At 44.5% G+C, this 26,930-nt stretch overlaps 2 protein-coding genes across 8 annotated transcripts in view; both read left to right on the top strand.

Moving 5' to 3' along the window:
* The first annotated feature begins 7,888 nt into the window (after positions 1–7,888).
* Positions 7,889–18,196, top strand: tspan14 (tetraspanin 14). Of its 5 annotated transcripts, none has more exons than XM_085243040.1 (9): positions 7,889–8,043; positions 11,359–11,491; positions 12,054–12,104; positions 13,748–13,894; positions 13,981–14,151; positions 14,268–14,393; positions 14,462–14,509; positions 14,687–14,800; positions 17,427–18,196. In XM_085243040.1, the coding sequence occupies exons 2-9, from the start codon at positions 11,411–11,413 to the stop codon at positions 17,490–17,492; spliced, it is 804 nt and encodes a 267-aa protein (XP_085099166.1). In that variant the 5' UTR covers positions 7,889–8,043; positions 11,359–11,410; the 3' UTR covers positions 17,493–18,196. The 5 variants fall into 5 exon arrangements, with proteins under 5 accessions (XP_085099166.1, XP_085099170.1, XP_085099169.1 ...); XM_085243043.1 differs by having other exon boundaries at positions 7,898–8,043; positions 11,411–11,491; XM_085243041.1 differs by lacking the exon at positions 7,889–8,043 and adding an exon at positions 9,287–9,503.
* A 3,195-nt stretch (positions 18,197–21,391) lies between these two features.
* The window catches only part of eml4 (EMAP like 4), a 28,068-nt gene continuing 22,529 nt past the window's right edge, over positions 21,392–26,930 (top strand). Inside the window, exons 1-3 of one of the 3 annotated variants that reach the window (XM_085243038.1) lie at positions 21,392–21,877; positions 25,930–26,115; positions 26,212–26,332. In XM_085243038.1, coding sequence (XP_085099164.1) covers positions 21,853–21,877; positions 25,930–26,115; positions 26,212–26,332 — 332 coding nt within the window. In that variant the 5' untranslated portion in view covers positions 21,392–21,852. The remainder of the gene's footprint in view (positions 21,878–25,929; positions 26,116–26,211; positions 26,333–26,930) is intronic. The other 2 variants (XM_085243037.1, XM_085243039.1) reach the window with 2 other exon arrangements.

The following is a 26,930-nucleotide window of genomic DNA, read 5'->3' as shown; positions in this document are numbered from 1 at the left end:
CACTGACTCCACCTGTCCATCATTTAAACATCGTCTCAGTGTTGCACAAAATACAATAACAATAATAATAATAATGGATACTTTATTGATCCCCATGGGGAAATTACTTGTTTTTCTCTGCATTTGACCCATTCACTCAGTGAAGCAGTGGGCAGCCCACTAAGCAGGCGCCCGGGGAGCAGTGTGTAGGGACGGTACCTTGCTCAGGGGTACCTCAGGGTAGCCGTTAAGTGGATTCGAACCGCCGACCTTCCGATCATGGGGCGACCACTTTACCTACTGAGCTATCTCTGCCCCAATGAAATCAGGTTTTCACATTAGAGTTACAATGGGATTCACACAAAACACCTGACATTAAAGCTCCTCCCACTGTGTCACAGGTGGAGTCCATGTCAGAAGGTCAGACAAAAGGCTGAAACATAAAAAAAAAACCTCTTCATATATTTTACAGGTGAGACTCTGAGAAGATGCTGAAGGTTTCAGCTAAATAAAGACGAAGAACGAAGTAACCTGGAAACACCTGAGTGATGAGAAAGTCCACACTCAGAGCTTCTGACAAACTGTGAGAGCAACAGACCGTGGGCCTCGTGAGACCCAAGATTTTTACTATCCGGCTGAGCCGTCCTCTGGGGACACACACACACACCCACACGCTGTGAGGGTGTGTGTGTGTGTCTGACGGGTTCTCCTGGCGTGTTCTCAGAGTGAGAGCTAATCAGTAACATGGCAGCTGAACAGCCGAGACCATCTCATTTGTGAACTTTTCTCAGCAAATGTTTGTTTGTGTTCTTTGTGTGTGACGTCACACATCACGTTAGTTTGATGTTTTTAAATCCAAGCATGCACATGCCAAGTGGCGTGCTGATGGTGATTAGTTGATTCTGATTGGGCTGAGATCTCCTCGGTGCCTGAAGCTGACCTTGGATCAGCTCCTCTCTTTGAGTTTAAAAAAACTCTTTCTAAATCATCTGTTAACAAACCGAGCGAGCTGGAAGTAGACGAGAGCAGCGAGGAGGCGGGAAGGTCGTCACAATAAAGCGAGTTTGTGATGAATCACGCGTGGTTCATCGCCTCTTGCCGTGTGACTCCAAATCTTAAATCAGAGAAAACATTCACGGAGTGTGTGAGTTCTCACAAGAACGCAGCGTGTCGAGCATCTCTGAAGGACGTGGCTGATCAGAGACAGGAGCAGAGTTCAGCTTATTATTAGCCGGGTCTGCAGATAGAGACGAGGCACAGGAACCTTTCAGTCTTTTGTTTTGCAGAAACATCAGCAAATGTAAAATGATTCTGTGGGGAGAATAAACACCAGCATCACCCAGTCTTCAGGAATAACTTCCTGCAGATTTTTTATCCAGTCTGTGGTAACCCCTTCAGTTTCTCATGAATGGATATAGTATCTGAGACAGCAAACAGCCAGCTGTTCATCTGCATCTAAAGGTCAAAGGTCACTCTTTGAGAATGCCCACATGTTGGACAGAGAAGACAGATGGAGTGAAGGAAGCATGTCCACTGTGAACAACCATCTTTGAACAGAGGGTGGGGCTTACGACACCAACTGTCTGCCATCTATAATCCAGTCTGAGATGGTAAATGGCAAATGGCCTGTATTTGTATAGCGCTTTACTCAGTCCCTAAGGACCCCAAAGCACTTTACACTACATTCAGTCATTCACAGACACATTCACACACTGGCAATGGCAAGCTACATTGTAGCCACAGCTGCCCTGGGGCGCAATGACAGAGGCGAGAGATCAGAAGCCATAAGAAGATCACCTGTAACCTTCACTAAAGCTGTTTCTGTGCTGTGATGGGCTCTGAAACCTGATGGAAACTCCTCAAATAAACCCAGCTGTTTTAGAACTACTACTCTCAGTGTTCTTGTTCAATTTTGGTTGGAGAGACAAAACCTGCAGCTCAGAATCAGCGCAAAAAGACGTAATCACAGCGCGTACCGGACGCATCAGGATCGCTAAGCTCCGACAGCGTGTCCGTCTACGGGCCGTCGGGTGAGAAAGCCTAGAAAGACAAAGCTGATTCTGATGCGTCGGGTCTGTGTTTACGTCTTTGTGTGGAGTCCGTGTACCTGCTCTCATTTGCTGTTTGGTTGTTGTTGAAATGGTTTTGTGAGCTTTAATCTGAGAATCTGGCATTTCTGGCAAAACACTGTTATATTTAAAAGTCAGGATTTAATGAATTGATATCGCTTTATTCAAGCTACTCACCTCCCACTTCCACCTGCACTTTCAACTGGACCACGGCCAATCAGAGAGGTCCCGCCCCTTACTATCTCTGATTGGTTTAGTCCACGATAGGGGCATAATGTGTGTCTGTTGTTGACCACAGGGAAGGTTGCAGATTTTTTGTTTTTTGCTACCGGAACATTTGGTCGCACAGGTGCAACCAAATATCTTTTTTTAGTCGCACCACTGAAAAATTTGGTCGCATTTGTGACCAAATTGGTCGCACTCTAGAGCCCTGAGGAGGCGTGCTGACCTGGACGGGACACTTCATTGTTATTCCTGTGTACTGCCTCACTGCCTACTGGAGATCACCATCTGATGGACCAACAGAACCGCATCAGAGAGATTCTGAGACCATCAAACCCTCCCCCCTTCACCCTCCATCGCTTGGCTGCACTTAGAAAGCCTGAAAAAGTCCAACATTCACCAAGAACAGATCCGAGTTCTGCTTGATAGAACAAACCTGGTCTACAGTGAACCAACACACCTGAAAAAACCCGATGGTTTCATTGCAGCCACCTTAATAAAAATTCTAATAAATACAAAGCAATTATAATTCAAATCAAAGCATGAATTAATTTAAAACCTTCATTAAATGCTCTTGTTTGGTGAAGAGCTGCCAAAAAATAAAACCACAAAAACAAAATTAAAATAAGATCAACCTCTCTGCTGAACTTTGACCTCAATCAGCTTATTGAATGAAAGTAAGTTTGTCAATTAGACCTAGAAGCAGCTGTGAACGATAAAATTGATGTTTTTTTACTAGACGCACAGTGATTTCAGTGAAGCAGCTGCAGTGAGTGTAGCATGCTCATAGGTTTGGAGATATGACTCAGTGAGCACACTCAGTGAGCACGCTTAGTGAGTTCAGCTGCTCTCTGCGGAACAGCAGCTTCTATTTTCAGTCATTTTCATCCACAGAACTGCAGCCTCGAATCTCTGCAGCTCAGAGTCACGAAGATTCCCACAGGACTGGAAAACGGTCCAAAAGCCCGGAGAGGCTGGAGAGCCTCAGGTGTCGCTCACTTCACACCTCCTTTGAGGGATTCGGCCCTCAGGAGGGGTCAGGGGTCATTAGAAAGAACCAAACGTCATCACCATCATCATCGGGACAGTGCAGGGCTAAATAAAGCCTGAGCCCACCCGGAGGTTAAATGGGCTAACTGAGCTCAGGTGTGTCTGGAGTTGAGCCAAGAGTTTCCCCTCAAATAAAAACTGATGATGTCACACACGGAGGCGATGAACATGTCTGATTCATTCAACACGCTTTTAATCTGACGACCTTCACATCTGCTCAGACACACACATCCTGCTTTCAGTTTGGACACGCAGGTTTCTATTCACACACACCTTTGAAAGACACACACACATTTTCTACTCATCTTTTATTTGGTGAGATTCTGAAAGGTTCTGAAATAGAGTTCATTAGAAATATTGATCAGGAGGAGATTTTCAAAATAAAATGAGGAGGATTTTTTAAAATGTTACACACATTTGTTCTTCCAAAGCTGCTGCGTGCCATAGTTCTCCCTCTGTTGCCATGGAGATGGTGACAGGATGCTTGAAGCAAGATGTCAGGGTAAGAGATCACACACACACACACACACACACACACACACACACACACACACACACACACACACACACAAGCCCTTTCAGCTATCTTAGTGAGGACCTTCATTGACATAATGGTTTCCCTAGCCCCTTACCCTAATCCTAACCATTAAAATGAATGTCTAACCCTAACCCTTACCCTATACCTAACCATAATCTAATTGTAACCCTGACACCACATTTTGAGCCTCAAAAAGGACCGGTGTGTGTGTCCTCACAAATGACTGCTGGTTCACACAAGTATAGTAGAATGCAGATTTCAGTGCTCAGAAAGATAGCTAGACAGGAACACACACACACACTTTATGTTTGTGTTATTGTTTTTTCAAAACTGCAGCTGATCCTCACAGCTGACCATCGGTAACCATGACAACAGAAAGCACCAGGCCACTGTTTCCTTGGCAACAGCAAGGCAAAGGCCTCAAATAAGTGATATGTGACATATTACCATGACAGCCTGACAGGAAGTTAATCGTGGCCATGAAAAACATTAGTAGGCAGCTCTGATTGGCTGTTGTCATGGTTACGCTACAGGGTGTCAAAACATACATGCCACTTACATACATGTCAGTTCTTTCCCAAATTTAGCAACCCATTCATCCATTAGGGCCTCAAGTAAAAACAAAGAAACAAATTTATCCGCTCTTTGGGGTTCCGAGTGTTTCAAATAATTCATAATTATACGATCAATAAACTCCTCTATCACCTAATTTCTGTTCCAGTCATGTGATCATTTCGGTGGTCTTAAAGTCTGACTGAAAATAAACACAAGAACATAAGGAGCAGTGAGGCAAAACAACAACAACAACACTTTTAAAACTGAGGGGAAGAGATCACAACTTCAGTTTTTGCAGTTTCAAGACTTCCTGCAGAGTTTTTCAGATTTCCTATCTAGTTTGCAGAGCTCATTCTTCGTTTGGACTCCTTTGTGGTTATAAACCTGGCTGCTGATGAGGCTGGAAACCAGCGGCTGAACAACAGCAGCACGTTTAAGCTTGATCAGCTGTTGTTAGAATTTATTTAATATTACTTTCTACTCGAGGATCTTTTTCTACAGCTGACGGCTGGTAACTGTGCAGGGGCGGATCTAGCAAAGTTTAGCCAGGGGGGCCGATAGGGCATTAACAGGGAAAAGGGGGCACAAAGACATACTTTTCTTTCTTATTCTCATTTAAAATGTCTAGCTTTTAATAAATAATTATCTGACACCCAAAGTTTTAATTTGATGCAAAATGAATAGAAGTCCATTACTGTATATAGTAACTGTTAAGTCTAATATATATATATATATACCCTAGTAAGCTATAGTACTTTTTCCTTTGGGAAGGTACCATCTGTGCAGTCTGCAATTTTGTTGAAGAAAGATGTTGAATCTATTTAATATTTCTTGAAAAATAATTGATTTCTGTGCATTTTCTGTGCACTGCATCACATCAAGGTTGATTACGTTGATTAAGCATCATGAGGTGGAGCGTGAGGGGTGGTTCCCCATTTTTTATTTATTTATTTTTGTTGTTGCTGGGAGTTGGAACCCTATTAGTTAGGTTGCTTAATATTTATGCTAAGTACTCTTTAAAATACCAGAATAGGGAGGATGGTGTAGGTTTAAGTTTATTAGATTGATCAGTATTGCTGAACTATGAATTTTTTTTTTTTGCATACAGGTATAACAGAATAGCTTTAGTGTAGTTGTTGTTTTAAACTTGAGTATGAACTTATACAAAATGCAGCAAGATATTTAAAAAACAGTTTTGTTGATTAAAAAACACTATATCAGATTCATATCGGTATCGGCAGATATCCAAATTTATGATATCGGTATCGGACATAAAAAAGTAGTATCGTGCCATCTCTAGTATATATTTTGAAATATTTTGTCGCTTTTCTAAATAAGATAAGATAAGATAAGATAAGATAAGATAAGCTTTATTAGTCCCACACGTGGGAAATTTGTTTTGTCACAGCAGGAAGTGGACAGTGCAAAAGTTATGAGGCAAAAATTAGAATACAATAAGAATAAATACAGTACACAACTGTACAGAATAGAATAAAATAAAATAAATATACAATAAGATAAAAATAGAATACAAATACAAATACTATATACAACTGAGTAAAAATACAACGATGACAGAAAGGATTATTGCATATGTATGGATGTGTGTGCTTGATCAGTTAAAGTCTTTATTATGGAGTCTGACAGCAGTGGGGAGGAAAGACCTGCGAAATCTCTCCGTCCCACACCGTGGGTGCCGCAGTCTCCCACTGAAGGAGCTGCTCAGTGCTGTCACAGTCTGCTGCATGGGGTGGGAGATGTTGTCCATCAGGGATGACAGCTTAGCCGCCGTTCTCCTGTCACTCACCACCTCCACTGGGTCCAGAGGGCATCCTAGAACAGAGCTGGCCCTTCGGATCAGCCTGTTCAGTCTCTTCCTGTCCCCAGCAGAGATGCTGCCGCCCCAGCAGACCACACCATAAAAGATAGCAGAAGCCACAACAGAGTCATAGAAGGTCTTCAGGAGTGGGCCCTCCACTCCAAACGACCTGAGTCTCCGCAGCAGGTACAACCTGCTCTGCCCTTTCCTGTAGAGGGCGTCTGAGTTATGAGTCCAGTCCAGTCTATTGTTCAGATGAACACCAAGGTACCTGTAGCTGTCCACAGCCTCAATGTCCATACCTTGGATGTTCAGTGGTTGCAGTGGAGAATGCTTGTGCCTGCGGAAGTCTACCACCAGTTCCTTGGTTTTACTGGTGTTGATCTGGAGGTAGTTCAGCTGGCACCAGTCCACAAAGTCTTGGGTCAGACCTCTGTACTCCTTGTCGTCCCCATCAGTGATGAGGCCGACTATTGCAGAGTCATCAGAGAACTTCTGCAGGAAGCACTGGGTGGAATTGTGGGAGAAGTCTGCAGTGTAGATGGTGAAGAGGAACGGAGCCAGAACCGTTCCCTGTGGGGCCCCCGTACTGCAGACGACCCTGTCCGACACACAGCCCTGAGTCCTCACATACTGTGGTCGGTCGGTGAGGTAGTCCAGGATCCAGGTAGTGAGGTGATGGTCCACTCCAGAGTTCACCAGCTTGTCCTTTAGAACCGAGGGAAGAATGGTGTTGAAGGCACTGGAGAAATCAAAGAACATGATTCTCACAGTGCTTCCAGCGGTCTCCAGGTGAGCGAGGGAACGATGTAGGAGGTGAATGACGGCATCATCCGCTCCAATGCCAGGCTGGTAGGCAAACTGAAGTGGGTCCAGTGATGAGCTTATTAGGTGCTGAAGCTGAGCCAGGACCAACCGCTCCAGGGTCTTCATCAGGTGGGATGTCAGAGCCACCGGCCTGTAGCTGTTGAGGTCCTTGGGGCGTGAAGTCTTTGGCACTGGTACAACACAGGAGGTTTTCCAGAGCTGTGGGACTCTTCCCAACCTCAGGCTCAGGTTGAAGAGGTGCTCCATCACCCCACACAGTTGGTCCGCGCAGGACCTGACGACCCTCGAGCTGATGCCATCTGGACCCGCTGCCTTCTTGCCATTAATCCTCCTCAGTTCCCTCCTAACCTGGGTGGTTGAGAGAGACAGGCTGGAGCCTTGTGTTGAGTGTGTATTGGATGCTGCAGTTGGGGGTGGGGGGGAGTGAGCAGGGTGAATAGAGGAGGTGTGAAGTGTCTGAGGTGGAACAGCAGCAGTGGGGGTGGGTGAGTCTGCAGCCGATGTTGTAGACTGCCTCATGGCTGAATCAAATCTGTTGAAGAAATGATTCAGTTCATTTGCCCACCTCACATCCCTCCCAGGCAGAGAGTTCTGCTGTTTGTGGCCCGAGATGGTTCTGAGGCCTCTCCAGACTTCACCAACGTTGTTTTGTTGAAGCTGGTTCTCCAAATTAACTTCTAGTTCCTTAGTGGAATATTCGCTTCTATTCTATTCTCTCGCTCTCTGCGCGGTTGTGTAAAACCTTTTCAGTGCTCAGTATAAATTAACAGTTGGTGCGTTAACGCAGATTTCAGGCGTTTGTTGTTGCAGTTCTCTTCTCCTCTAGCAGGTGTCACTGATTCACTCTGTCCCCTGTTGCACCACAGAAGAAGAGGAAGTGCGTTAACAGCGGAAGAAAAGGAAGTTCGGCTCTCAACTCAAAGTTAAAACATTATCGATTAGAGATCGGAGCGGGAGAAGGATCTATTGGTCAGTGATCGGAGGTGAGTTTCGGGAGGAGCTCGCTTCTGCTTTTATACGTTGTGTCTCTTCCTTAGCTTTTCCGTGCTAACATTTAGCATCAGGAACTTCCTGTTTGTCGATACCAAAACTGAGTAATAGACCAGTCAATAATATGATGGCAAACTGACGAATGGTGGGCAATAATCGATGCTCTGCGGATTGACGTGGGTTGATAATCGATTAATTAGGAATTACAGGTCAGCCTGAGCTGAACTCAGTAACTGATCAATTACTCATCACCGGAACTCATCACTGATCAATAAGACCAGACAGGGAATAGTTTGCCAGTTTATTAAACTTCAGTGTGATTGGACTGTGATCAATAAAACCCCTATCAGTGCAGTGTGAAAAGACCTGATCAATAAACTTTAACCCGAATCCAATCAGACCGATTGGAGGGTCACATCTGCTGTCTTCAGCCCGCCCTGTGAAACAAGTAACGACGAAGACGTCGTTTCTCAAAAAAGCTCCAATTTATTCGTTAGATTAAACACAAGAAGTAACACATCCGAATCATTTATTTATTGTAGAAGAAGAGCATTATGGGCAAGGGCTAAGTATGGATGGAGAGCGGCGTTATTTATGCTGAAATAAAGAAGATGTATAACAGAGCGCTCACTGTGAACGATTGAACTGATGACTGCGAGCATTTTAAAACTGACCTTACAGCTGCTACAAAAACATTTTAATAAACGATGTTAAAATAGAAAAGTCCACGTCCGCCTGCAGCCTCGCTCGGCTCTGCTCGTCAGGCCTGAAAGCGTCTGATTGGCTGCTCTGCCCTCATTGCATCCACGACCCGTTCAGCTGCGATAAGTCTGCTAACTGTACGTTAATGGTAACAGATGGCCAATGTGATTATGGGGTCACTGCTAACAGTTAAACAGCTAATGCTAACATGTACGCCGACCAAGTTAACGTTTGTGTGACTGTTTAATACTTCAGTGTTGTTGAAACGGGAGCTTTACTGACATCTGAACTTCCTCTTAAAGTGTTGTTCAGTGTGACGAACTGTGTCGACTTCAGCTGTTAGTGGGTGGGAGCTGTGTGTGACACTGGTATTGATTTCACTGCGTGTTGTGCTCGTATAACTATGCATGTGACAAATAAAGAATCTTGATACTGTTGTAAACCTTTATTCTGAAAGCATCTAACTTCCCGTTAAGCCAAAATATCTCTGACCCCTGACCTTAACCACTTACGTCTGAAAACTCGTCACCTGACTGTCAGCTGTCCACACAGCCTGGACCAGGGGTCCGTTCTTCGTACCTCGCTAAGTAAGTTAGCTGGATTTGATTGTTGACGATTTCGCGTGATCTTGGATCGTTCGGTTCTCCGAAGCTCATCCGGGACTTGCTGTCATAGCAACAGATCCGTAAGCGTAAACCTGCTTGGGAGCAGGCTTACTTTATGTAAACAGGATTAGATCGCGCCCACTCAGGTATGTCCGCTTCATTTATACATATTATCAATGTAACTAAAGATAATGCAGTACTTGATCCTTTTATTGATTTCATACAGATACATACTATTAATCATTCTATGTCATGTATTTGATTATTTCAGATGTAATTCATATTTTAGAGTAGTAATAGTAAATTACTTCATGTAATCAAGATGAGAGACCACGGCTATAAAAGCGAAGGTGGATTTGGGAAGCCTGTCGCAGCCATGTCCTGTCCGTATACGCGAGCCACCCATTGCGGAAGGTGCAAGATTGATAAGGAGAGTTTTCAGAATTCAGCGTATATTGCGGGATAGACAAGCTCCTTTAGCTCAGCGCGACAGTGTGCTCATAGAGAGATATCGATTTTCCCTTGAGGGTATTATTTACTTAACCAACTTGTTGACGAGGGGGTGCAGGACCACCACCTGTCTTTTTTTGCTCTGCCCTTGGTTGCTGTTATAAACAAACAGATTATTTCAGGGTCTCTTTGCAAGAGACTAAAAGCAATATAAGTGATAAATATTACCATTCTGTAGAATATTCTTATATTTCACTTTTACTTGTTCCCATGTTCTAGTGGGTCCTGTTGTGGCTCTAATGTGAAAGAGGATATAATGTAATATAATATAATATAATCTACCCTACCGCCTACTGGTGTTGGCCAGAGGGGCCGATGGCGCGATATGGCAGCCTGGCTTCTGTCAGTCTGCCCCAGGGCAGCTGTGGCTACAACTGTAGCTGCCTCCACCAGTGTGTGAATGTGAGAGTGACTGGATAGTGGCATTGTAAATCGCTTTGGGTGCCTTGAAAAGCGCGATAAGATAAGATAAGATAACCTTTATTAGTCCCACACGTGGGAAATTTGTTTTGTCACAGCAGGAAGTGGACAGTGCAAAAGTTATGAGGCAAAAATTAGAATACAATAAGAATAAATACAGTACACAACTGTACAGAATAGAATAAAATACTATATACAGTAGAATACAATAAAATAAATATACAATAAGATAAAAATAGAATACAAATACAAATACTATATACAACTGAGTAAAAATACAACGATGACAGAAAGGATTATTGCACTTAGTATTATTGCATATGTATGGATGTGTGTGCTTGATCAGTTAAAGTCTTTATTATGGAGTCTGACAGCAGTGGGGAGGAAAGACCTGCGAAATCTCTCCGTCCCACACCGTGGGTGCCGCAGTCTCCCACTGAAGGAGCTGCTCAGTGCTGTCACAGTCTGCTGCATGGGGTGGGAGATGTAAATCCACTCCATTATTATTGTTATTATTAAATTACTTACGAGTTTAATTTGTCAGCAACTTTCTGCCAGCCCTCTCTCCTTGCTTTTGCAGCCTTTGCAGTGTTCCCTTGCGTTTTAATTAAACTCTGAAACTCCTGAAATCCCTCAATCAAGAGTTCTTGCTCTGCTGCCGAAAAATACTGAGCGCGCTCCTTCGACATTTTCGCCGACCAATCAAAGGGTTGCCGATCAATGTTTCTACTATCGATGCGTAGCCCCTGTTAAGCCACCCAGTGATCTCACATTACTTCATCCAGCTGTACTAATCGTCAACAACAGGTGTGTTCGGAGAACCGGAATAGCGAGCTCAAAGTTAGCGCGATGATTTGATCTTGGATGTAGTAAGCGAGGTACGAAGAACGGACCCCAGGTGAATAGCAGTGATGGCACATCTGTGCGTGGGTCAGTGTGGCGCTCTGACTGATGATGTTAAATTCTTTGATGTAACCTGACAGTCACATGTCGCATCTGCAGTGAGCTCCTTACATGAAACTATTTTCTGTTTGAGTAAACTATGACAGACTCTGTTTCCTGTTTTCTCAGAACTTCAGCGCATCACTTCCTGTTTGGTTATAGTGTGTGGATTCTTTCTCAGATGTATTACTATCGCTATGAGAATGCTGAGATCAACTGCTGCTACAAATACCTGATGTTCAGCTACAATATTATCTTCTGGGTGAGTTTCACACATCTATCACCTGTTCCTCTTGTCTGACCTCAATGGCATGATGCCGTTTGTTTTCCATGACAAAAAGATAAAAAAAAAAAAAATGAAGTAGTAGAAGGTACATGAGTATGGGAGACCATTGCCCCCTGCTGGCAGCATGCAGATACAGCAGAGGTTCTGCACACACCAGAACAGAACAATAACAAGAGAACAGAGCTAAAGAGATTTCCTGTGTCTGTGCTGTTTCCTGTACAGACTTTCACTGAGCTAAACTAGACACTCTGTTTCCTGTCTGCCCATGGGTGACAGGAAGTGAGGTCACTCGCTTCCTGTTTAGAGGAAGTGTGGGGTTAACAGATGAGATTGTGTGAGGTTCAGTCTGTCCAACACTTCTTGTCTGTGACATGTTTATATGAGTTTGGTTGGTCTGCTGCAGTCAGCCAATCAGACACTGTGTGGTCACATGTAAAACATCTGGAATTAATTCAGCAGGGTGGGATCGGTCTAAACGTTGGTCAGTTGAGTCTTGTTTCCGTGGCTCTGTTTAATTGCTGGTGTGTCTGTGTTGCAGCTGGCTGGCATTGCCTTCATTGCAGCAGGTTTCTGGGCATGGAGTGAGAAGGTGAGTGACGCTGAGGGGTGTGGTCTCAGTCTTTGTCTTGCTGAGAGCAAGTGTAAGTCTCGCGATGAGTCATCAACAGAGATGGGCAGTAACGCGTTACAAGTAACGTTACAAGTTACAAGTAACGCGTTACTGTAATCTGATTACTTTTTTCAAGTAACGAGTAAAGTAAGGGATTACTATTGCAAAATCGGTAATTAGATTACCGTTACTTTCCCGTAGGAACGCTGCGTTACTGCGTTACTAAAACCGTGATTTTTTTGCGAGAATGTCTCATGACAGTGACGTAAGCAAGTGCGACGTTGGTGACAACAGCTGTGTGCAGATCAACAATGGATCATATATCGAGTGCGGAGAGAGTATGAGCGTGCAGCGTTTAAAGCGTGGAAGTACTGACCTTACTTTGAGTTTGATCCCATAAAAAGTGACAAAACCATTAGCATCCGTTGTGCGTGGGAAGAAAACTTTTTACAGCGAAAAAAACCGCTAAACTTCCAAGCAAGCACCGAGTGCGCAACGAGGTAATGGGAAACTCGCGGATTCTTCCACTGACCGCGGCACACCTCCACCTACCCCACTCCTGCTTTACAGGTGAAAATAGAGCAACAGGACCGCTGAGTCTTTGACTTTATTTATTGTCTGTTGTGTTTTACTTGCATCTATTTGAAAGACTGAGTGTAAACACAAAAATATTTTATTTTATGTGCTGGAATGTGCAGAAAATAGGTTTAAATGTTAAACTAATTTATTCAAGTCAGAGAATGTTGCAGATAATTTAATGTTTGCTTGATGCATAAAGTTAAAAGATTAAAACTGATAAAACAAGTTTAAAAAAAGAGACTTTTCCATTTGATTACATTTGTATGATGGATTATGCAGAAAAAGTAGAATTGGGCTGAAAGATGTATCACTTTATCACCTGTTCAGGTTGTAAATCGTGTTTTTAAAAAGTAACTAAGTAATTAATTACTTTTGAAAATAAGTAATCAGTAAAGTAACCGGATTACTTTTTTGGGGGAGTAATCAGTAATTAGTTACTGATTACTTTTTTCAAGTAACTTGACCAACACTGGTCATCAACACATGAAAACTTTAAGTCTAGGCTGTTTCTACTGAAATGACTTAGACCACAGTTTGTTTTCTCAAACTGCAAGCTTTTAGATGACAATGCGAAGAACAGCTGATCAACGGCTTTGACTTTTAGGTGTCGGGGGTTGGTTTTGCCTGTTTCCACGCCGACCAATCCTGTAATAACAGGTGACTCCATCTAGATCAGGGGTGGGGAACTCCAGGCCTCAAGGCTCAGTGTCCTGCAGGTTTAGACGTGTCTGCTGATTCAAATGGTTAAATGACCTCCTCAACATGTCTTGAAATTCTCCAGAACCCTGGTAATGAATTCGTCATTTGATTCAGGTGCGTTGACTGAAGGTGATGTCTAAAACCTGCAGGACACCGGCCCTCGAGGCCCTGATTTACAGCCATCTTCACAAACATTTTCCTGCTGTGACCAAAACTCGGCTGGAGCACCAAATTTGATTCATAGTTTGGGGAAAAACAAAAAACGATTTCACCACGGTCAGCTGAAACCACTTTGCTGTGATGGTTGCTGCAGACTACATGAGGCTTTCTCTGCTGGTTCACAGGGAGTGCTGATGGACCTAACCCAGGTAACCCGGGTGCACGGGTTCGACCCAGTTTGGTTGGTTCTGGCAGTTGGTGGCATCACCTTCGTCCTGGGGTTTGCTGGCTGCGTGGGAGCGCTGAGGGAAAACATCTGTCTGCTGAAGTTTGTACGTGAACACATTTTAAGCTGGAAACTTCCTGCTGTGCATCAGATTTTCAATGTTGAAATGTTCTGTGTGGTTCTTGTGATCAGTTCTCAGGTGTGATTGGCTTGATCTTCTTCCTGGAGCTGACGGCGGCAGTGCTGGTGGTGGTTTTCCAAAGTCAGGTCAGAGCATGGATCAACGAGTTCTTCCTGGAAAACATCAAGGGGTACAGAGACGACATCGACCTGCAGAACCTCATCGACTCTGTGCAGAGGATGGTAAAACATCTGTTCCCTTTAGTACCGGGGAAAAAACCTTGAGAACTATTTCTTTATAGAGGAACTTTCAGCTTTTAGTTCTTTGGGGTCTTACCTTTGGAACTATTCTCACGCAGAACGCCTGCTGTGGCGCTCAGACCCCGCAGGACTGGAACCAGAACGTGTACTTCAGCTGCGACGAGAATAACCGTAGCAGAGAGAAGTGCGGCGTTCCGTTCTCCTGCTGCATCCAAGATCCTGCTGTGAGTTGATCAATAATCAGTTCTGATCGGTGCAGGAAATCAAACCGTTAACCTGCCATCTGTTTCAGGACTTGGTGATGAACACTCAGTGTGGCTATGACGTGAGGCGCAACCAGGTGAGGTCACTTCCTGTGGTGTCATTTAACACCTGCTGGACAGGTGAGCAGATATAACATGAGGCCGATGTGGCATCCCAGCTGCTGACAGAGGAATAGACTTGTATAAATAAGTTGCATGTTCCATTGAGAACCTCACAGCCTAACGTTCTCTGATGTTCTCGGGTTCCTGTGCAGTCAGAGTGGAGTAAGCATATCTACACCAAAGGCTGCATTGCGGCGTTGGAGGACTGGTTGCCGAGAAATCTGTACACGGTAGCCATCGTCTTCGTAGTCATCTCCCTGCTGCAGGTAAGCAAACATCTTTTACTCTGTGAGAAGGCTCAGGGTTTTATCAGCGTCAGAACTTTGACCTGATAAGTTCCCACTGCTGGAGGCTTCCTGAACAACTTTCACATCCTTTGGAGGTTTGCAGCAGGCGATTCATTCACCTGGCTGTTTTTCTCGACGTTCTGAAGTGTCACAGATGGCTTTCAGGTAGATTGGCGAGATCCAAAGGGCCCCAAAACACAAATTGCTGTTTGTGCGAATATCCACATATGTGTGGTTCAGGTGTCTGACAGAGCAACCCAACCCTCATAAACTCCTATTTTATTCACAAAAGAACAGAAAACCATCAAACTGAGAAAATCATTTCACCGTTTCGACAATATCTGGTCTGTGAGCTGAGCAGTCTCTCTCGCTCTGCTTCGTCCTGTTGTTGGTATAAAAGCTCTGGACTGCAGTCGGGCAGGTTCAGCAGCCGGACTCTTCTTTTGCAGAGCCGTGCTGCTTGAATAGATGCAGTTTAGCATGGTCCTGATCGGACATGAAGGCCTTCCTGAAGAACGCATCTGGACAGAGCAGATGTGGCTCTAGAACCGGTTTGTACTTTTCTGCACTGATGGAGCCTTTCCAGATGTGCAGGGTGACTGGTTTCCATCTCAGAATTATGTCGGTTTTTAACGCAGTGCTGCCTGAGGATCAGTCATCAGCCTCATCCCTCCAGGGAGGCCTCCAGGGTATTTTGATGAAGTCATGTTCTGTAGATGATTAGATGTTCACAGTGATGTGTAGTTTTCACAGTGGGCAAGCTCTGCCTCTCTAATATGCTCTTTACGTAACTTTCTTACTTTAAATGAAAAGAAGACAGAAATTATTGTTTTTGATAGAAATATGCCTCTGGGACAACTGACTGGCACATTCGGGCCTGTTGCTAACCACCTCACTGATGCTGCTAGGAATCTTGGAGTTTTCATGGATAGCTCCTTCAAACTAGATAAACAGGTCTCTACTGTAAATGGTAAATGGCCTGTATTTATATAGCGCTTTACTAGTCCCTAAGGACCCCAAAGCGCTTTACATATCCAGTCATCCACCCATTCACACACACATTCACACACTGGTGATGGCAAGCTACATTGTAGCCACAGCCACCCTGGGGCGCACTGACAGAGGCGAGGCTGCCGGACACTGGCGCCACCGGGCCCTCTGACCACCACCAGTAGGCAGTGGGTGAAGTGTCTTGCCCAAGGACACAACGACCGAGACTGTCCAAGCCGGGGCTCGAACCGGCAACCTTCCGATTACAAGGCGAACTCCCAACTCTTGAGCCACAATCGCTTACTGTGGTAAAAACCAGCTTTCACCAACTACGCCTAATTTCTAAGGCTAAACCTTACATACCTCACAAAGATCTGGAGAAACTCATTCATGCTTTCATCACTTCAAGACTGGATTATTGTAATTCTCTCTACTTGGGCCTACAATCTTCTCTTCTTCAGCGTTTGCAGCTGGTCCAAAATGCCGCAGCACGTCTCTTGACTGGCACTAGAAAGTACGATTCTATCACCCCTGTTCTGGCAAATTTACACTGGCTTCCTATTAAATACCGAATTGATTTTAAAATTTTATTGTTTACTTATAAAATTCTAAACAATATGGCACCTGACTACCTAGCTGATCTCCTCTGTCTGTATAGCCCTCAGAGAGCACTAAGATCATCGGGCCAACTGCTCTTAGTGCAACCTAGGTCTCGGCTGAAGACCAGAGGAGACCGTGCCTTTGCCGTTGCTGCACCCAGGTTATGGAATACTCTTCCTCTTCATATTCGCGCATCAGATTCCATTCAGTCTTTTAAATCACGTTTAAAAACGTATTTGTTTAACCTGGCATTCAAGGCGAATTAGGGTAATTTACATCTGGCTTTGCATTTAGATTATGTAATTATTTTATATTTTATTTATAGCTGTAATTTATATTTTATATTGTGATTTTTATTTTTTTATCTGTATCATGATTTTACTGGAAAGCACTTTGGTGTACTTCGGTCTTTAAAAATGTGCTATATAAATAAATTTTGATTGATTGATATACCCGATCATGTGACCCACCTGCTGAAAATTATCATGATTATCTGTTAAATGTTCCTCCAGCTGTTTCTCTTTAGAACTTTTTAAAGATGTGTGGCTTCCATCAAATTCAGAACAAGCTCGTGTTGGTCTAAAAGCTGAAATTGTTCTCTCAGTTAACTCAGGACTTTTGGACTTTAGAAAGTCGTGGTCAGGTGAGTGCGATTCTACCTGCAGGGATTTAGATAAAGAAGAAGAAGAACAGGTGGAAATGTGGCTTCTCCAGTGGTTCCAGCTGTCAGGTGTATGTGTTAGGTGCTTGTAATGACCTGAGCCCACCTCTGCTGTCACAGCTAAACGATCCCACAGAGTCCACTCAGCCGTCTCTGCTCTCACCTGCTCACTCTGTTAGATTCACTCCTCATCAGGTGTATTTCTTTACAACACCTGTGTTTATAATCTGTTATAAACTCACCTGCACAACTTGTGCTTTCATCAGCTCATCTGAACTCTGGTGGTACTTTGAAGTAGTGCTATCTGTGTACCTGTCTGCCTGAGTACTTACTGGCTGATGTGTCTCTGAGCAGATGGTGGGGATCTACCTGGCCAGGAATCTGATCGCCGACATCGAGAAGGTTAAATTCAGCTACTGAAGCCTGCAAGGGGAGGGTGGGGAGCTTACACCAGGTGTTACAGGACCAACTTTCTTCAGATGTGCCTTCTTCTTCCTCTTCCTCCTCTGATGTCATTGCCATCGTAACTGAAACAAGGCATTCTGTTGTAAACTGGGAACGTACAACAGCACGGAAGCCACTTTCTGTTTGTGTATTTTGTTTTGTTTTTTTGCTTGTTCGGGGTCATGTGACGAAGTTCCACCCTAGGCTGCTTCGATGAATGTTTAGAAACCAATGTGACCTTTGACCTACCGACTTTACCGCTTAGTGCTTCCTAGAACAGAGTTCAGGTTCTCTGCGGGCGGTCCGAGGATCACCAGTACTTAACCTCCATCAATCGGCTGATAATTTTCTGAATAAACAACTTCCGGTCTGTGACATCAAATGTGATGTCATCACAGAAGGCTGAAGACAAACCTGGGTAGTACCACAAAAGAAGAAGCCTTAAATTCAAACTGTTCCTGTAAAGGTGATCGTGTGATTAAGTCAGCCGTTAGTAACACTGGACTGCTGTTAACAAGCTTTGAATACATAAAGTTTTGTTGAAATAAAGATTTCAGGACTTTTATTGTTGAAACTTCCTACTTTTGTTTCCTGTTTAAAGGCATTTATTCTGAAGTAGTGTCTAATAAAGTGAATTTTTACCTTTTTGTATTTGCCAGAATAAAAATTTGTTTTGTTTATTTTGTCCTGATCAGTTATTGATTGCCAAGTTTCCACAAGACAAAACTGATTGATTTGATAAAAAAAAAAAAAACCCGGCTAATTGAGTAAAAGGTCACAAATTGGATGAATCTGTAAGACAGGAATTTACAACATATCTGTGACTGACTGGTTCCTTAAAGTAAAACCAATAAAATCTGAGTTTGTTAACTCCGAGATGAGGAAAACTAGTTTTCTGTTCCAGAAAGACCATTAAAGCTAACTGAGTCAGTTGCCATGGTAACAGATTCTCTGACCCTCCCCTCCTGCTGCACCTGAACCAAGTGACTGATACTCTGACTCATAAAGTAAAATCTGTCAAAGCTCAGAGGAGAGAAGTAATCTGCAGGTGTTCATGTTTGTAGAAAAGCTAAATCCCAGACTGATGTTAGTTTGCTGCTTTGTTTACAGTCATTCAGTCGTCAATATATCAGGATGGAGGCAGTGATGATGTCACAGATCAGGATCAAATCTGTAGCCTCCATCTTCACTCTGTGTACAGTGATGACGTCACTGCATCTTACACACTGATCAATCATCTCTTATTATAATCTGTGTTTAATCATTTTTATCCAGTAATGGTAATGCTATAGGTAACTAATATCAGGCCCATCAGCAGGCTGAGTGTGTTTAGATCTTTAGTTTGTGTTTCCGTACGTTTTGTCTCAAACATAAGGGTTAGGCTTAGATTTCACATGTAAAATTAGGATTGCATTGTACGTGAACGATGACAAAGGCCTGTTGTATTCTATTCTGTTTTTAAGCTGGGGAAATCATGAGAGCAGTTTGGGATGACCAGTTCATCCCAAACCAGCTTGATGGGGTTTAAGTCTGGAGACTGTGCTGGACACTCCATGTTTACAAGCTCACCATCTTGTTCTTTTTTCCTGAGGTAGTTTTGGCACAGCCTGGTCTTGTGTTTTAGGTCATTATGTTGCTGTAGGATGAACCCCTGACCAACTAGGTGCATACCAGAGGGTACTGCATGGCACTGCAGAATGCTGTGGTAGTCACTGACCCTGGATCAGCAAACAGCCCGAGACCATCACACTTCCTCCTCCATGTTTGACAGTCGATGCCACACACTGTGGAACCGTCTTTTCATCTTCTCCACGGCGTACAAAGATCCTGTGTGAAGAACCAAAGAGTTCAAATGTTGATTCCTCCATAATAACTTCTTCATGTTGTCCTGTGAGCCGCCTATCAAGCTGTTAACGCTCCGAAACTTGGCCTGTGTTTCAGTTGTGTCTCTGGGTCTGCTAGAACTCTATGGGCTCAAAATGTGGTCATAAATATTTTGTACTTGTAAAAAAGATTTGTATGTGTAAAAAGAATTTGTGTGTGCGTAAAAAAGATTTGTGTGGACTTAGCCAAAAAAAAAAGTATGAATTTTGACCCTATTTTTCTTCCTTTCATCTGATTGGTCAATGTCATGTCAATCACAAATGTAACAATCCAATCAGAGAACAGATGGGTTTGGCTGTCGAGGGGCGCTTTTTTTGAACTGCAGGTCTTTGAAGGGAATAAATGCCCTTTTACATGCCAACCCAGCGTTTTCCTTCATCACCACTAAGGAAAACCGTCTGTGGTCATCCGAGTGTGGTGATTTTTGTGTCACAGGTCTACGTGTTTAATACAGGGACTTCCACAGCCTTTTCAACAGCGCTGCGGACCGCGGGGTGGGGGCGGGCAGTGTTTTGGAAATGACAGTCTTCATTACAAAGCTTTCTTCGTTATGAATTAGCATACATGTTTTTATTGAACATTTGAAGAACCAGCAAAAAAAACCAAACTCTTGTAGAGGACATAAAGTCTAGTGATGTGCGATACCACTGATTTCCTTTCCTGAGTATCGATTCTAGAACATAAATGACTGGTATCGGAGGAATCGATATTTCAGTATCGATCCGCACATCACTAATAAAGTCAGAGATAGAAAAGACAAGGAGCAGGTGCATCTAGTACAGGTAGAGCTGCTGCAAAAACCCACAGAGCTCAGCAGCCAGCAACAAATTCTGGATCCTTTGCTTTTAGTTAGCAGTTAGCATTAGCAGCACATCCTGCGTCCGATGTGAAAGGACCTTTATGCTGCGCACTGTGACTCACAGCAATGGTCCTGGGTCAGCCCTGACTTTGTGTTAAACTAATCCTAAAGTAATAATGGTATTTCTAACCACTGATATAGCACAACTTTTTCCTTTCAACAGCTGCTGAAAGTTAGGGGACCTAGCTGCTATCGGATATTTATATAGCGATCCTCCAAACTGTATCACCCTTCAAGGACCTGCAGTTCAAAAAAGCGCCCCTCCGGCAGCCAAACCCAGCTGTTCTCTGATTGGATTGTTACATTTGTGATTGACATGACATTGACCAATCAGATGAAAGGAAGAAAAATAGGGTCAAAATTCATACTTTTTTTTTTTGGCTAAGTCCACACAAATCTTTTTTACAAGTACAAAATATTTATGACCACATTTTGAGCCCATAGACCTCTTCCTGTCAGTTTGTTTCTGAGTGCGAAGGAAACCGTGCTCACTGACACCTTGACTTTCTTTGCAATTTCTCTGTCGGACAGACCTACATTTTTATGATGGTCTGTTGTCTTCCATCGTTAATCACCTTTTTCTCATTATTTCTGTAGCAACACACTACTTTCTGCACTACAATACCGTCCAGCTGATGCTCACAAGGGTATGGTATGGTGTTCCAACACTGCTTTAATGCAGACAGAGGGGGAAGTAATCCAGAAAAGTACATTATTTTCCAGTTTTGGATAACCTTACCTTTTTTAACCTCTGTCAGTTCACCACTCAGCATTTTACCATTTCAAGCTGTTCATTGGAATTGAACAACTTGAAATATGTTTTAAAGATAAACGTCACGGTCAGCGCTGACACGTGCTCCTCTGCATGAACACGGAGCCTCTGCAGCCACCTGATCACAGCTGATTTCTTTAATGTGTTTCACATAAACAGGATGTGAGTCAGTCACGTGGTTCTGACCCGCGACATCTCCGAGATGAATGCTGGAGATCATCATCGCTGCTGTTGGAGGAAGCGGAGTCTTTACTCCGCCCCCTTACCTGGGAGGCTCACTCATTGGCTGAAACTATGTAAGGCGCTCCAGAGACGTTTTATTGATTACCTCCTGTGTGACGTCAGAGCCCTTGTACTTGGGTCGTGTGTGTCACTCACAGGTGCTCAAGAGCACTCTGGCACGGACTCCTGAGCGGGCATGTGATGGCGCGGTGAGCCCGCTGGACGGCGCTGCAGCACCTGAACAGGAAGCAGTGGCTCTGAAACCCGAACCTCCTCAGGCTCCTGCTCCCCCCCACCCCCCGCTCCTCCCGGCGAAGCGCGCGCTGCCAGAGCAGGCGGAGTCGGAAACGCGCATGCTCGTCGGTCCGTCCGTCTGCAGCTCCGCGGCTCATCTCGCTCCTCTCTCGGCCACTTCTGCTCCTTCGGCCCGCAGCGAAGCGGGGGATCTTCGGCCTGTGGACCGGCAGATCCGGCAGGCGGCTCGGCGGGGACAGACGCAGCTCGGCTCGTCTCGGCGGTGAAAACCCGGACGGAGGCCCGCAGTGTGCGCGGAGCCTCCCGCAGGCCTCCGGCCCCACTCCCGCTTTTTCTCCCGGAAAATGGACGGCTTCGCCGGCAGTTTGGGTGAGTCCGGCCGCCGCGCGAGCCCCGAGCGGCGCCCTCTCTCCTGTCCGCGCTGCCGCGGGGTGGCGGGAGCCGCACGCGCCTGTGGCGGCTTTACACGTGTCACTGGTGTATTTATCAGAGAGTATGCACCGCCCCTCCGGCATCTGCAGGGCCACAAAACCAACGGCCTCCTCTGAAGGAGGCTCTGCAGAACCGGACCTCCTGCAGGAGACCTCCTGAGGGGGGGGGGGGGGGTGAGAGCCAAGACGGGCTCAGAAATGTACATTCGGCTTTGTTTCAACCGCAGGGCCGCAAACCACAATTTAGACACCGCACTGTGTGTGTGTGTGTGTGTGTGTGTGTACACACACGCGTGGACTCTGATCTGCGGAACAAAGACTCAGGAAATGACTTATTGATTCACTCCTCACACCTCGGTGTGTGTGTGCGCGCGTGCACATGCGTGTTAGAGTTACATACATTTAAGCTCAGCTGTTCAGATTTACTCAGGAAATGAAGTTTAGTGTTTCTTTATTAACATTAAAAACAGTGGAGTTGAACCTTTCAGGGTTTATTTGTTCATGTAACCATGTGTGAACACGGGTGTCCCGTCCACATGCACTGCAGGTTTGGGCGCCATTATTGGTCTTACTCGCTCCTCCTGGGCTCCGTGGGTGCTGGGAGCAGGTCCTGCTGGGTCTGTGTTTCTCTCTCAGTCCAGTCATAGGCCATCTTCCTGCCTTGGCGTTTTCCTGCCTCAGGAAGCTGAAGGAAGGTCAGGAGGATGTGTGCTTCAGTGCAAACACGAAGGCGTCTGCGTTTTGTTGAACATGGCTCTGAAATCCTGAGCGCGATTATTTAGTGTGATTGTGAAAGAATAACAGAGAACTTGGCTCAGAGCTCAAAGCTGCTTTCTGCAGAAGTGCTATGAGGCGCACCTCTGCTAGGGGCGAAAGGAGCACCAAACCACCGCCGAGCCCCACACTTTGAGCACGCTCAGACTGGCTGAGTGTTTCAATAAGAACCATCTTCAAGTTCAGGTTTGAAGGAAGCGCGAAGAAACAATGCGTCTGGTTTAAGTTCATTTTGAAGTGTGTGTCGTGGTGCTGGTGCGAAGGGTGAGCTTTGCTCTCCGTGTCTGGTGTTTTCTGTCATGTGATCTTTGAAGGTCGCACTGTGCTGTAGTTTCCTGGTGAACATCAGTTTCTACCTGCTGCATTGAGGTGGTAAAGTTCATTATTACACTTTTGTTCGATCATCTCAGAGGACGATCGCGCACTGACCTCTGCGCTGCTCCATATTTCTTCTCTAACATTAGAGACGAAATACATTTGTTTCAGAAGCTTTTTCTTTGAGCTCATGTCCAAACCAAACTCTCTGTGCTCGCTCCAGGAGGTTGACCATCCTGCACTCAACCTGGAGCTGATCTCTTTATTTGAAGATGGACGAAGAGCCTCGTGATCATAACCTGAAGCGTACAGGTATTTCCCCAAAAGTTGATTCTGTTCAGCTGGATGTTCTCAGTTCATCTGAACAATGACTGAAACCAGCACCACTGAATGAATGGGCTGGTAGGTCAGTTTATGATCATTAGTATGCAATATGCTCTTCCTTCAGTGGTGCTGGTTTCAGTCTTTGTGCAAATGTCCTGTTTATAAGGTTGGGGAAGCTTGCAGTCAGCTGAGACTGAAGGAGTCACCTGATGATGACGAAACGTTTCTCCCACTGAGAACGTCCAGATGAACAGAATCAACTTTTGGGGAAATACCTGTACGCTTCAGGTTATGATCACGAGGCTCTTCGTCCATCTTCAAATAAACAGATCAGCTGAGTTCGACTGCCCTCCTCCAGGTCGAGTGCAGGACAGTCAGCCTCCTGGAGCAAGCGCAGAGAGTGCGCGTTTGGTTTCGATTAGTAGTCTCTTTTTTTTCTTTGCACAGTTGAGGAGCGTATCAGGTCACATTTCACTGCGTGTTATACCTGTATAACCATGCACGTGACAAATAAAGAATCTTGGATCTTGATTGTATATACACGAGTCTGAGGTCATGGAGCTTTGGGGGGGGGGTCCTAGAGCAGAAGCGTCAGTGTTGATTGGCTGAATCCCAACCCTAACTGAAATGGTCCTCACAGACGTAGATTTTCTGCTTCATTGGAATCCCAAACATGTTCGACCTCCATTTTTCCCACAATGGGTCAGTGTGTTGTTGCTTGGCGTGTCATTCAACGTGCTGCTTTTGCATTGGTGGCTAAGTAGATGAGGCTGGAACTAGGGCCGCTCAATTATGGCAAAAATGATAATCATGATTATTTTCACTGAAATTGAGATCTCGATTATTTGACGATATTTATTTAACAATAACAATGTATTGAATAATGACTTTAAAGATTGTCATAAAATAGTGCAATATATAGTGCAAATACTGATAACAGTGCAAATGTTTGCAATATAAAAATAAATGAAAAATGTAAACATCTATGTTTAGTGAACTTTGCAGTGTTGCTCTGTGGTGCAGCTACACTGTAGCAAAGTTTACACACTGTGTCTACTTGATCCAGTCTGACTCCATGAACCCATAATGCTTCCACACCACTGAAGTTTTTTTTACCTCTCTTTTCAACCAACGGCAGTCACTCTCCTCTCCAAATAACTTCTGCTTTGCTTTCCGAGCTTCCCTCGGGTCCTCTTAATCAGCGGTCCCCAACCCCCGGGCCTCGGACCGGTACCGGTCCGTAGAGGTGGAAATCACCATACATCCCGCGATACGATATTATCACAATACTTAACGCACGATACGATATTATTGCAATTTTTAAAAATATTTTGCAATATTCAGATTCTGTACATAAAGGTAAACTTTATCAATATTCATTTTATCTAATAACAAAGTCTCACACTCAGTCTTTCTCTCATTTCAGTCAGTTTTATTGTTGACAAACTGAACGGTTTGTATTACAGTCTAGTCCAACTTAACTGGATGCAACCATCTGGTACAATTATAGCTATTCTGAACTATGCAATTTATGAAAACTATGCAGCCCCTTCAGCAACTGAAGAATTTGAAAGTAAATTAAAACAAAATATAATTTTACATTAAATAAAAAAAGTTTTAAACTTAATTAAAATAAAATAAAATTGAATTAAATAAAAATTTAAAATAAAACATGTCTTAAATTAAAATAAGTAAACGGTCATGTTTATTGCTGCCAAAAAAAAAAGTTAAACACATTTGGGGAGTGAAGGAATGTCAGGATTCTTGCTCAGAAAAAGGATCAACATGCTCTGAAGTCAGAGTTCCAGTCCACGAAAACTTTTTTGTAACAACATATCGATTTCTGCTGTCCCTGTATCGATACATTATTAGCAAACAAAATATCACAATACTACACAGTATTGATTTTTTCCCCCACCCCTACCGGTCCGTGAGTCGTTTGGTACCGGGCCGCGAGAGTTGAGGCTCAGGTGTGAAATGTATAGTTTTCTGGGTTTTTATCGGTTTTCAGCGTTATTTTGTTATTGTTTTTATCGTTTACTCGTTTTTTCTGGGTCTTTTCACGTGTGTTATGAATAAATCTTCTTTTTTTTCCGATACCGGTACTAGTTTTATTTTGTTGCATTTATCCGCGACACCTTAAAGGCCGGTCCGTGAAAATGTTGTCGGGCATAAACCGGTCCGTGGCGCAAAAAAGGTTGGAGACCGCTGCTCTTAATTGTTGTGACACGTGTTCGAAATGCAGAGAGGTGCGCTCGATTTGCCACACAGAGCAGCGCGAGAGTAAAGCACCCAGGGAGGGGCTAATAATCGGCTCAGTCATTTTTAATGATCGTTGAAAGCCCAGATCATAATCGTGATTAAAATTCGATTAATTGAGCAGCCCTAGCTGGAACAGCAATCATGGTGAGATGGTCAACCTGAATTCACAAATCTGACTTTTCTCCCGCTGAAGCTTCGCTCGTGGGTTTTTACAGCGGCCGCCTGCGAGCAGCTCTCCTGCCCCAGTCGCCATTTAAACCAAACCAAACCTTCCTGTTTGCTTTGTGTTCACTTCGTGCTTCCGTGTCCCTGTAGATGACAGTATGTCCGGCGCCAGTGTATCGGACGTCAACGACCGTCTGTCTTCTCTTGAGCTTCGTGTCCAGCAGCAGGAGGACGAGCTGACAGTGATGAAAGCGGCGCTCGCCGACGTCCTTCGTCGCCTTGCTGCCTCTGAGGACTCGGCGGCCTCTGCGAGCAAGAAGCAGCACGGTGGGAAGGGTGAGTGTGTTTGTTAAAACTTTATGTGTGGAGGTGTGAAATTAGCCCGTAAGACTTTTTAATCTGCAGTCTTGTGTCGTGTCCTGCCCCCTGCAGGTGGAGCTGCACTGCGTGAAGCCTACTCCATGTCCTGCATTGCCAACGGAGGCACATCCGCACGTAAGAGAGACTCCACCTCCGTCACCAGGAAGGAGACTGTGTCGTCTGCCGCCAAGAGGTAAAAACGCCGCAACACGTGCAAGCGGATGCCAGGAACACAGATTTATGTCAGGTCACACCTAGGGATGGGTGTCGTTTAGGTTTTATCCGATACCGGTGCCAAACTGGTACTTTTGAAACAGTGTCGGTGCTTTAACGGTGCTTAAACGGTCTGAATGGAGATCACAAACTTTGTCCAAAAACCTCTCATGTTCAGCTGTTTTTTTTTTGTAAAACGATAACAATGTTAGCCTTTTCTGCAGCTATAGGGGATTTATGGTATCACTCTTGGCTGGAAGCAGTGCTTAAACAATGGAAAAAAACACAAACTTTGTCCAAAAACCTCTCATGTTTAGCTGTTTTCCACTTTTTCTTTGGTCATTTTAGCCTTTTTGGCCAGGGTGAAGGTAGTACCTGCCATCAAACAAGAAGACAGCCGCATGTAACTACGACGGTGTTTGCTAGTTCACCTTACGTGCATTAATGTAATAACGTGGTTAGCCTACTCAACGTAAATTACACACGAACAACATTAAGCCACTCACACAGAGAACAGCTGCTGCTGCCATCATCACCCGTCATCATTTCTGCTACACTGGCAGGGCTAGGGGCCAGGA

The sequence above is a fragment of the Mchenga conophoros genome, linkage group LG13 (assembly GCF_057382185.1).
Source record: "Mchenga conophoros isolate Kocher_MC1m ecotype Shallow Benthic linkage group LG13, M_conophoros_male_GT1.1, whole genome shotgun sequence".
NCBI classification, from domain to species: domain Eukaryota; kingdom Metazoa; phylum Chordata; class Actinopteri; order Cichliformes; family Cichlidae; genus Mchenga; species Mchenga conophoros.
This window is presented reverse-complemented; position numbering and strand designations above follow the sequence as displayed.